Consider the following 11023-nt stretch of genomic DNA (forward strand, 5'->3'; position numbering starts at 1 on the left):
GTGTCTTACTCAGGACTGCCCTCATCCCATGTGTTGGGTCTTTGCAACCCTTTTCCCAAGACATTGAACCCTACCCCACTGACTTTTACGGGGATGACACGGGCGGGTGCTGGGCGCCCCAGGACCATCCGCAGCCAGCCAGGTGGGAGAACCAACCCGGGAGGCATGAGGAAGGCTTCAGGGATGGTTGGCACTCGGTAAGTGGGGTCCAGGCTGAGCCTTGCTGCACTGTTGTGCTCATGCAGACAGTGCGAGGGCTGTGGGTAGCAGGCAGAATTCCTGGTTTGTCTGTAAGTGACCAACGCAAGCTCTGCTTGGCTGATTGAGCTGGTCACGGCTCCGGGGGAGGGACGCCCATGAACAAGGAATTCAGAGACCACAGTATTAAGGGGGTCAGGAACTAACCGTCGGAGGAAGGGGGGCAGGTCAGGAGCAAAGGGCAGAGAATGGGGAGCACCGGCAGGGTCTGAGGGTCAGCACTGCCTCTTGTTGGAGTCCTGACCAGCCTCTGCCTCCCAAGGGCTATGAAGTCTGGGAGCAGGCCAACGTGTTACACTGGTGTAGGCATGACTCTCTCCCAGCAAAAGCAAGGGGGGAGGGAGGGATGATCAGGCTTGTTGGGGGTTAGATAGGGCCTGAAGTGCTAATGCCCCCCAGTTGAAGGGGGGCGGGCAGAGAAAGACGATTGCCACCTGCGTGGGAGGGAAAAGGCTGGAGGCTTCTATCTGGACCCGAGACCCCTGCCCCCACTGACGGTGTTCCTCTTAGTGCTACTGCTGCAAGCCATCTAGTTTCGTATAGTTCACTCCACATTCTGGTCTGGAGTTTAGAGTAGGGGCCTGGGTGTCAGGACACCTGGGTTCTGTTCCTGATTCTACCACTGACTCACTGTGGGACCTTTGGCAAGTCACTGTACCTTTGTGCTTAGGTGTCCCCGTCTGTGGAATAGCACTCCTCCAGCTGACAGCCCTGGGAGCTCCTTTGGAAACCACCCCCGCCCACCTTCCCTCTGTGATTTAACAAGGAGGATTTAACCCCTGAGAGAGGGTTGTAAAATAATGAATGGGGGAGATTTGGGGAGGGGGTGTCTGCTGACCTTCCCACCCGGTCCAAGAACAAGGAGAAAGCCAATGACCTTGGAAGGAAACTGAAAGCTCCTAAAAGGAAACACTGTTTAGTCCGGGTGTATAAATTAACCTGTGCAAGTCATTGCCAATAGGTATCATACTGAGGGCAAAAGCTCTGTAGGATTTCCAATAGGATGAGACCTTTATAGGGGCAGTGAGAGCTTCCACAGTTGTAGTCCATAGGATAAAAATATCATGTAAAGGCTACAAACCCTCAGGCTTCAGGGTAGGAGACCGCCACTAACTGGGGTCAGGCAGAAAATTCCCCTTTGGGCCAGCTATTCCATAGTGTTCACTGCAGGGGTTCTTGCACCTTCCTCTGAAGCAGCTGGTGCTGGTCATTGATGGAGACGGGATGCTGGAGTAGATGGCCCCCCCTCCCGGGTCTGATCCAGTCTGGCAATCTTTGCGAATGAGATCTCTGACCCTGTGACACAAGGGCAGGTCGTGCATCCGAGCGTGTCTCACTCAGGACTGCCCTCACCCCACGTGTTGTGTCTTTGCAGCCCTTTTCCCGAGACACTGAACCTTATCCAGCTGACTTTTACGGGGGTGACAACGGTGGGTGCTGGGCACCCCAGGACCATCCGCAGCCAGCCAGGTGGGAGAACCAACCCGGGAGGCACGAGGAAGGCTTCAGGGATGGGTGGCACTTGGTAAGTGGGGTTGAGCTTTGGTGCCCAGGGCACCATTGTGCCCATGACAGCGAGAGGTGGGCAGCGGTCAGATTGGCATTGGGGGGTGGGAAAAGGATAACACTAGTATAATCCCTGCAGGGCTGGTTACAGTGCTGGGGATCCCAAGTGAACGGAGCCTTCCTGTGCTGGACAAACCAGTGGGATGTTCTGCTCCCACCCTGCAAACTCGGGGAGAAACGCCATATGACTACATGTCCTCTGTCATGTTCTGCAGGAGACCTATAGGAGCTGATTTCTTTATCACTGTATACAGTCTCTCATGGGGCGCACTGTATGTTGGTGAATCTGGCAAGTCTGAGCCTGCAGATCTATCCATCTGCCACTTGGATCCGCCTTGACCCCGGCTCCGAGCTCACTGCACTGACCCCTGGAGCATGACCCATGTACATCCATGTCCTGAGGGTTCTTTGCTGAGGGACTGGAGCTGAGCAAATGTGTCCCCAGTGTGCGTGCACCCCCCCTCGCCCCTCTTATACTGCACTGTAGCTGGCGCGTTGTCTCCCACTGCTGTTGTTCTGCATCGTCAAATTTCAGAAGAGTCACTTCCAGAGAAGTAGCACGGTCAACTCTATATAAAGCAGGGGACTGGGTACCAGGACACCTGGGTTCTATCCCCAGACCTTGGGAGGGGAGCGTTGCCTGGTGTTTAGATCAGGTGACTGGGAACCAAGACGCCTCGGCTCTGTTCCTTGCTCAGGGAGGCGGAGTGAGCGAGCAAGCAGGTCTCCCCTTGCTCTGCCTTGTTGAGCTTCTGCAAAGCACCCTGTGCAAAGCACCCAGAGTTACCCCGCCATCTCCACAACCTCTGTAACACGTGTCCCTTTTCTCAGGCCACGCCACCTAACCAGCACTGCCCGAAGTCAGTATCAAGGGAGGAACATGGCAACTCCTGGGACAGGCAGGTGTCGGCGGGAGCAGGGTGCTTTGGCGCGTGGCGATGGGCCGACTGCCTGGGGCCGAGGCTCTGAAATTCCAAGGCTGGCCCTACGGAGAGGTTTGCTGAGTGGGCCGGATCCCAGGCGAGGGTTGCCCAAAGAGCACATCCAATCACCCTGCGGTGCTGGCGTGAACCCCAATCTGCACTCAAGTCAAGTGATCCCAGGATAGCCCACTGCTCCCAGGCTCATCCTTGGCTGGGCTGTTCCCACCGCTGCCACTTTTCAGCTGTGACTGTCCGAGCAGCACCACTCTAAGGGGGATAATCTCATCTGGAGGGAGAAGGGGAAGGACACGGGTGGGATTGCCAAGGGGGCAGATATCAGGTGAAGGAGGAAATGGGCGTGCCGGCCTGGGGAAAGGTCAAAGCAGCCGGCCAGCCCTGGAGGTTGGAGCACCAGGGTGGGATCTGAATACCAGTGGGGACCTGGCTCTGCCCTTTGTCTGGAGCCCCGGATGGAGCCTCCAGGGCTAACACTTGCTTTTGACCAGAATGAGAGAAGCTACTCACAGGGCCACCTGTTCCTTCCACAGGGAGCAAGGCTTCTTCCCCAGGAAATATGGCCGCGGCTGGAAGCATCACCGTGGCCCTTTCCGAGGCGGCTACTGGGGGAAATTCGACCCTCACTACCACCGCATTCAGTCTTGCTCCTCCAGAGGTCAGTCCCTTGCGGGGGGCCTAGGCCATACGCCATATGGGCTCCTTAGCCCCGGAAACAGCTCCTGGGTGGCAATGCCCCATCCCGAGGTGCATTCCAGTGTCTCAGCACTGAGTGAGAAAGTCCTGCCAGTTCTGCCTGCCATGGAGGTCTTTCTGACCTGGGGAGCAGGGGCTGGATCCCCGGGGATCGATCGCAGGGGTCCCAGGAAGAGCTGCAAGCAGGGCGGTGTGGAGCACAGCTGACTGTTGGCACGTGGCTCTGTTAGGAGAAGGATTCAGGGGTGGAAGGAGGAAGCCTGAAGCCCATAGGAGAGGCTGGGTGGCAGAACCTGCCCGGGCTGAGGAGTGGCCCAGGAGGACCCGTTTGATTTTTCTCCACCCAGCATGGGGCTGGGACTGGAGGGCAGTGTTAAAATCAGAGCTCCTGCCCCTCAGTCAGGAGGAGGAACGTGGCCCAGCCCAGCCCCCATAGGCCCTGCTGCCCCCTGGTTCTGTCTGCCTCATTCTGTCCCTGTTGGTCTCTTTTTGCAGAAAAGTTCAAGTCGTCCAGGTCATCGGCCTCCCGCTCCCCAGAGAGATGCTCGGCGGTAAGAGGAGAGCAGCATCTCTCCGCTTCCCTCCAGGAGAGCGGCAGAGGGGATGAGCCAGGTTCTGGAGTCCAGCCCCTCATGCTTCTCTGCGCCCCAGCCAGGCAGGGGGCAGAGGGGCCGGTGGGGAGGAATTGGTCTTCTACCCAACCCGCTCGTGGCTGGGGTTCCTGCTTGCGCTGCCTGGCCAGCCCTTAAGGGTGACTGCCCGTGGGGACCCAGCGAGCAGACATAGGGTGGGCGCCCCCCATGCGTGACCAAATCCTCCCCCCTTACACGAGCATGTCACAGTCAATGGGGCTGCCTCAGCGTAACCAAGAGGAGAACTTGGCCCTTAGCTGCTGTGGAGTTGGTCGTGGTGGGCATTCCCCAGAGCAGTAAGCCCCACACAGCTAGAGCCTGGCTGCCCCCCGTGAACTGCAGCCTGGAAAGACGAGCTGGCATTTCCAAAGCTGACTGAGGGATTGGGATGTCTGGTTCCTGCGGCAATCGAATATGGACTGGGCAGCCAACCCCTGGAGGTGGCTTTGGGAAGTCTCACCCGCTGTCTTTCAGCCGAGGACAGTCCGTGGGCCAGGGAGGGGAAGGGAGATGCCCACAGTCTCACTGGAATCCCCAACCACAGCTAGAAAAGCCTGCAGGCTGCTAGCCAAGGAGGGGAAGGCTGTCCCAGTGGTTAGGCCCTGAGCCTTGGATTTCAGAGATGTGGGTTCAATTCCTGCTCTGCCACAGTGTCCCTGTGTGACCTTAGGCAAGTCACGTAGTCTCTCTGTGTTTAGCCTGGCCTCACAGAGGTGTGGCAAGGATAAATACAGTAAAGAATTTGAGGGGCTATGATAGAGCAGTAATAGAGGGCCATAAGAAGACATAAGAAAAAGAGAGATTCCAGCCTCTGCTCTTTTTCCTTCCTCCAGTCGAGTAGAAAGAAAAGTGTTTCTTCTAAGACCGAGAAAGCGAAAACAGCAGCGCCCAAGAAGCCTGGAAAATCCAAGAAAGACTCCACAGCTCCAGTGGAAGTACCCAAACTGCCCCAGGTCAAGGGCAGCTGGGCAGGGCGGGAACGAGCTGGGTTTCCTGGGCAATGGATGGGTCCCAAGGATGAGGTTGTGTCCTAAGTCCCTTGGATGTAAGGGGATTTATGTGACACTCGTGTGCTACAGGGTATGGGGAGAGAGGCAGGTATTGTCCCTGCCTAAAGAGCGTCTAATCTAAGGTGGGGCCATAGGAGAAGATAACCGGCATAGCCCCTTCCCCTAGCGACTTTTTGGTGCCTACTCACTCTCTTAGAGCAAGGTCACTGTCTTATTGGACCTTCTTTTTCCCAGCATGCCTTACTGGGATGGGCCCTCTATATTTGGCAAATATATTTGGCAAAGCAGCAGTAACCTTACCAGGGCCGTTTTTCAGAAGGCAGCTGCTGGCTGCACCTCCCTCTGTTCCAGCTGAGAAGTCCCTGGTGCGGTTTCCCCTTTCATCTCCTTGCTGAGGGCTCAGTCGAGTTCTTGGAGATGCTGAGTGAACCTCAGGTACAGAAGCCAGCTGGGGGAGATTCGTTTCCCCTTTCTTAGACCCAGGTGATTGTTCTGCCATAGCGAGGGTGTGAATTAAGTGCTGGTGAAAGGTGCTGGACTGGCAGCCTCATGGCCAACATCATGGCATGAAGCTGTAGCCTGGGCAGAGGGAACGCAAGCTCACCCGTTTGTTGTCCTCCTCTGGATATCTAACCTCCTTTCCTCATCCCATCTGAAATCTCTGTAGGTCCACGCGGAAGCTAGCCAGACAGCCACAGACCCTTCCAGCCAGGCTGGCTCTGCGCTGGATACTGAACCCCCAGAGTCACCTGAAACCACAGAGGATCTTTATCCCATGAGAACAGAAGGAACTGAGCTGGTAGGAACTAACCCAGCTCTTCTCACTCTGCTTGGGAGCAGATGTGTTGGTGCCCTAGAGCATTGCAATAGCTCCCTCACGCTAGGCGCTGTATGTACCTGTAACAAAGGGACACTTGCTGCCCAAAGGCATTTGCAGTCTAAGGAGGACAGGATGGAATTTGGTTCTCCTTGTCCCTATGCGCCGCTTCCTTTCACTCTCCCACCTTGACTTCTGCAGGGCCCCCCTTTGGATCTCATAAGCACCCCAGCATTCTTAGTGATGTCTGTGGCAGTGCAGCAAGGAGGGTGTCAAAGTAGCCAGTGTGAAGGATTCTGGGGAGCGTCTTCCCCTTTAATCTTTGGACACTTTGCCAAGACTGACTGTAAAGGAGGCTAATTATGATGGCAGCTTTTTGTGGCGTGGGCAGCTGTCCGGGGGCAGTTCGGGCTGAAACTCACCAAACTCGCTTCACGCAGGCCACCAGATGGCTCTGCTTCAATAGGCTGGTTTTCAGGGGGAGCCTGAATTCCCAGTGCAGCAGCAAGCTGGAAATTGTACACAGAGAATGTTCTGCGTGCATCTCTGCAACACTCCCCATTGCAGAGAGTAATGGGATGGGGGCGGATTTTATTCTGGGCTTCTCCGGTTGCTGAATCTCCTCTCGAACCAAAGAGCTCCTTGGCCTGATTTGACTGTCACCATTTCCAGGGCCACCGTTCAGTCCTGCACCCACAGGTCCCGTCCTGCCCTGGGACAGTCCTCATCCATCTGAAATCTCTCCAGGTCCAGCTGGGGGCCAGTCTGGAGGTTGCAGACAATCACAGCCAGGCCGGCTGCACTCTGGCAACTGACTCAGTCCTGGCTGACACCCCGGAGGATCTTTGTCTCCCTGAGGAAGAAATCGAGATGGTATGAGCTAATCCATCCCCCACTTTCAGCTCTTCCCCGAGGCCAGACGTGTTAGTGCTCTGGCGAGAGATGCGATTGAAGTCCCTTCCTCATGTCCACCTGGCATTGATTGACAATGGATCGCCGTTAATTCCCAAACACACCTCATAATCCTTGGCACCAGCTGCAGTAGTGCTTCAAAGGAGTTTCCAAGACAGCTGGCGCAAAAGTTTGTGGGTAGCATCTGCATGGTCCATTCGGTCCTTTGGACTCCACTAAGGCAGTCCAGGAGACAGCTAAGTGCAGCCAAGAGGGATGAAGGGGAATACGATGTGGGCATTTGTCCAGCAGTAGCAGCCACGCTGTTACATAGCTGGTGACGTCGAGGGGCAAGGCTGCTGAGATAGGAGTCTGCCCTCTCTGCTAATGTAGCGAATGGATAAAAGGGCACTTGGGTCACAAGTGTGTGTTTCATGTGTTCCATGGTGTGGAACGGGAGGCAGTGTTGTCTAATGGTTAGAACACTGGACCGGGACTCGGGAGATCTGGAATCTGTTCCCAGCTGTGCCACTGGCCTGCTGGGTGACCTTGGGCGCGTCAGTTCCCCTCCACATGCCTCAGTTTCCCCATCTGTAAAATGGGACTCGTGACACTGACCTCCTTTGTCAAGCACTATGAGCTCTAGGGATGAAAAGCACTAGCTAAGCGCTAGGATTGTTATTACAGTAGTCTCCCAGTTGCTGTGAGACAACAGAGGGATTTTATTCCTGCCAAATCGCCCCTGAAGCTGCAAAGCTTGATTACACTGTTGGAGCTTCTGGTGCTCCTGTTTTGCTCATGCACGCACAGCCCCGTCCTCCCTTGGGACAAGCTAACTGTTCCTCCCTCCATCTGAAAACTCCTCAGGTCCAGTTGGAAGCCAGCCACGAAGCCACAGACCGTTCCAGCCAGGCCGGCTCTGATCTAGCTGCTGAGCCACCAGCCCCACCTGAAACTACAGAGGAGCTTCATCCTATCAGAACAGAAGATACTGAGCTGGTATGAACGGACCCTTCTCCTTCACCTTGGATCAGATGCTCTGGGGCCTTAGGATAAGGTGGGGTTTGATGCCCTCTTCCCACACATTATCTGCTTCCATTAGCCTGCCCCATCCTGTGGTATTGATGCTTGTAGTTCCCAGAATCCTCTGCACTATCCCAACCGTGAATCAGTGGAGGCAACAAGACTAACCCACCTGAAGGGTTCTGGGGAACGTTCCCATGGCCCATCCAGTCCTTTGGCTTTGATTTGTCAGTGTCTTCGCTGCCGCCGTTCCACTCCGTGCATTGGCAAACCCACAGCCCCCATGCTCTGGAATGGCATAACCTCCCTCATCCCCTCTGTAATCTCCACAGCTCCAGCTGGAAGACAACCTGAAGGCCTCGGATCTTCTCAGCCAGGCTGTCTCTGCTCTAGCTACTTTACCTCCAGTCTGGTCTGAGATCACAGAGGAGCTGCCTCCAGTGGGAAAGGAAGAAATTGAGCTGGTATGAACTGACCAGTTTGCCCCCATTCTCCCAGGTTGGCACCTTAGGCCTGGGAGGGATTAAGTCCTTGCCCAGCCCACTTTTGTTTCCTAAAACACCCCCAGAATCCTTTGCATGGGTGCTTCAAAGCAGGTGCCAAGGCAGTAGATTCTGGGAAGCATCCCCTGTGAGCCATTAATTTCTTGGCAGCTCTGCTAGGGCTGCCAGTGGTGGTGGCTTTTTTGCCAGGGATGCCTGCCCACTGTGAACTGGGCTGAGAGCCGTCAACCTCTGTCAAGGCTGATTCCCCACTCTGGCACTTCGAGTGCAGAAGGTGGGGGCCCGCCAGGATTTTAAAAATTAATACTGGAAACTCCCAGTTTTGAATACTCCCAGGCTTGTATTAAACTCCCAAGGTTATAGCTTCTCTCTGACCTTGGGTGGGTAGATGCTGCCACCACCCAAATGCAAAACCCCTTGCAGCCCAGGAAGGCGCACTTGGGAATTCCTTCGTGTGGGGTACCCTCAAGCCCTTTCACCCCCGCCTCCGGGGAAGAGCTAAGAAAGAAAACAAAGGAAATTAGCTGTTGCCCCCAGCTAATTAAACAACATGTGCACAAACCTCTTAGGACACCAAAAATCCAATCCTGTTCTTAAAAAAGGTAAATTTTATTAAAAACCAGAAGAATTAAAATACATCTGGAACTTAGGCTTTTGCTAGATTTAAAAAACCCACTTATAAAAATTAAACATCAAGAATAACCTTCTTGAGGTCCAGCTTCAAGGTTACAAGCCAAACAAAAGGATTTGGGGTTAGCACGGAGGAGTCCACAAGCCAATAAGAAATAAACCTAATTGTGTCTTTCTAGACGTTTTCTGGTTCATGAGTAGGTTTTAGGTATGATTCTATGATTTCCATACCTGACAAAAAGCTTTTTACAGCCCTGTCTCTGCTCTGTCCCCTCTCTCCTGAGAACAACAACAGACCAGACAAAGGGGATTGGTTAGGTGCCGACTCCCTTCCTTTTACCTGTGGACTTTTTAACCCTTTACAGGTAAAGCAAGTAGAGAACAGCTACTGAGAGGGATTTTACAGCTAGCTGGCTGGCTGGGTGCCCATAAAAGGGAGCTTCATTTATCACAACCTCCCTTCACGCAAGGGACAAGAACAGCGATCCGACTGTAGCGATTTTTCATCGCAGCTGACCTGGACTGGTGCCCGTCTCAGCCATCTCCTGTTCTTTTTTTAAAGGGAAACTGCCCCTTGCTACACAGACAGGAAGCTGGGGCAGGTGGCGTAAAGCTCAGAAAAATGCTTTAAAATATTCTGCAGCCATCCCTCTAATGCTCCCATTTTCAGCAAGCGATAAGGGGGAAGAGTTTATCCATGGCTTCTCCACTCATGGCTATTGGATTTGACTTTGGGACGATTTAGTTTGTCAGAAGCCCTCTTCGCTCATGTACCTGCAAACGCCTAACCCTGTCTTCCTCCTGAGCAGATTAACCTCCTTCCCTCACCCTGTCTGAAATCAACACAGGAGCAGCTGGCCGCTCATCAGGAGGAGCCTTACCAAGCCTGCTCTGCTCTGGCTGCCCCGTCGGAGACCATGGAGTACCTTCGTTCTGCTGCCATACTGGCCAGAAAGGAAGAAATTGAGCTGGTAAGTTCTAACTGTCCCCTCTTGCTCACCCAGGAACAGGGTAGGACCTAGATGCATTGAGGCTCTTGATGTGTGCAGGATCTGGATTTCCCTTGCCCTCCCGAACCACCTCCGCCATCTGCATGGCTTGACCCAAATCTCTTGCAACAGCTGCTGTGAGGGCTTCAAAGCAGGTGCAATAGGTCTGGGGGGGGCATCTCATACCTTCATGAGTCTGCTATCCATGAATGACCAGCGTGATCCTGGGTTGGGAAGAATGAGGTTGGAGGCAAAACCCCACTGCCAGCCAGGAGCAGTTCAGGATGAGTGAGTTTGGTGCCCGGAAGTCAAAGCAACCTCACTCCTAGCCCCATGGTCGTCCTTGCTTTGTTTCCTTGTGCCTGGGACCGTCATGGCATGCGAAAAATATTCTTCATCCTGGATTCACACTCCGCTGGGGAGTGAATTAAACTGCCAGGGGCTGGGGGCAGTCTGGGCGCTGGCCCTGTTGTCTTAACACTCCTGGTGATTGGCTGGCTGGCCCATCTGTCCACGCCTGTAGCTGAGGCATCAGAGCCTGACCCCTTGCAAGGCTCTGGTGGTAGCAAATGTTCTGGGTGGAGGGAGGGAACGTCCAGATAGGAGCGGGGAGAGGTCCTCGGGCTGCCCAGCAGAGATGTGTCATGACAGCAGCAGGGATCAACGAAAGCACTAATTATTGCCCCAGCCCTAGGGGGTGCCACTGGCCTGAGTCGTAGGGTAGCTCTGATCATTTTCACGGGGATGCCCATTGAACCTCAGTACATTTGGGGGGAATCTCAGGCACCCAGGTTGAGTTTAGGGACTTGCCTGCCCACCGCCTCGTCTGACAAGCTCCCCTTCTCCCCTCCCTGCAGTCCTACCAGCAGTCCAGCCTGGCCTTCGCTGTGGTGGCCACCATGCTGCTGCAGAAGGAGCCTTCCATGGAGGCGGCGATGGGCTCTGCGCTGCGGGCCAACCTGCGGCAGGTCGGCGGCCACTGCCTGCAGGAGCTGGAGCACTTCATTCGCAGCTACGATTCGGGCTCCGCCCGCTTGTGAGAGGCGGCATAGCGGGCAACGTCTACTCCG

The 11023-nt window shown here is 54.8% G+C and overlaps 1 protein-coding gene across 18 annotated transcripts in view; it reads left to right on the forward strand.

Moving 5' to 3' along the window:
* Positions 1–10993, forward strand: part of LOC119846466 (periphilin-1-like) — a 29285-nt gene extending 18292 nt beyond the window's left edge. For 6 of the 18 annotated variants that reach the window (XM_043500537.1, XM_043500536.1, XM_043500538.1 and 3 more), the window contains 11 exons: positions 1634–1783; positions 2656–2723; positions 3296–3420; positions 3954–4009; positions 4924–5043; positions 5768–5899; positions 6590–6790; positions 7676–7807; positions 8164–8295; positions 9774–9935; positions 10811–10993. In XM_043500537.1, the coding sequence (XP_043356472.1) occupies positions 1634–1783; positions 2656–2723; positions 3296–3420; positions 3954–4009; positions 4924–5043; positions 5768–5899; positions 6590–6790; positions 7676–7807; positions 8164–8295; positions 9774–9935; positions 10811–10993 (1461 nt within the window). The remainder of the gene's footprint in view (positions 1–1633; positions 1784–2655; positions 2724–3295; positions 3421–3953; positions 4010–4923; positions 5044–5767; positions 5900–6589; positions 6791–7675; positions 7808–8163; positions 8296–9773; positions 9936–10810) is intronic. The other 12 variants (XM_043500544.1, XM_043500543.1, XM_043500545.1 and 9 more) reach the window with 8 other exon arrangements.
* The last annotated feature ends 30 nt before the right edge of the window (positions 10994–11023 follow it).

The sequence above is a fragment of the Dermochelys coriacea genome, chromosome 21 (assembly GCF_009764565.3).
Source record: "Dermochelys coriacea isolate rDerCor1 chromosome 21, rDerCor1.pri.v4, whole genome shotgun sequence".
NCBI lineage: Eukaryota > Metazoa > Chordata > Testudines > Dermochelyidae > Dermochelys > Dermochelys coriacea.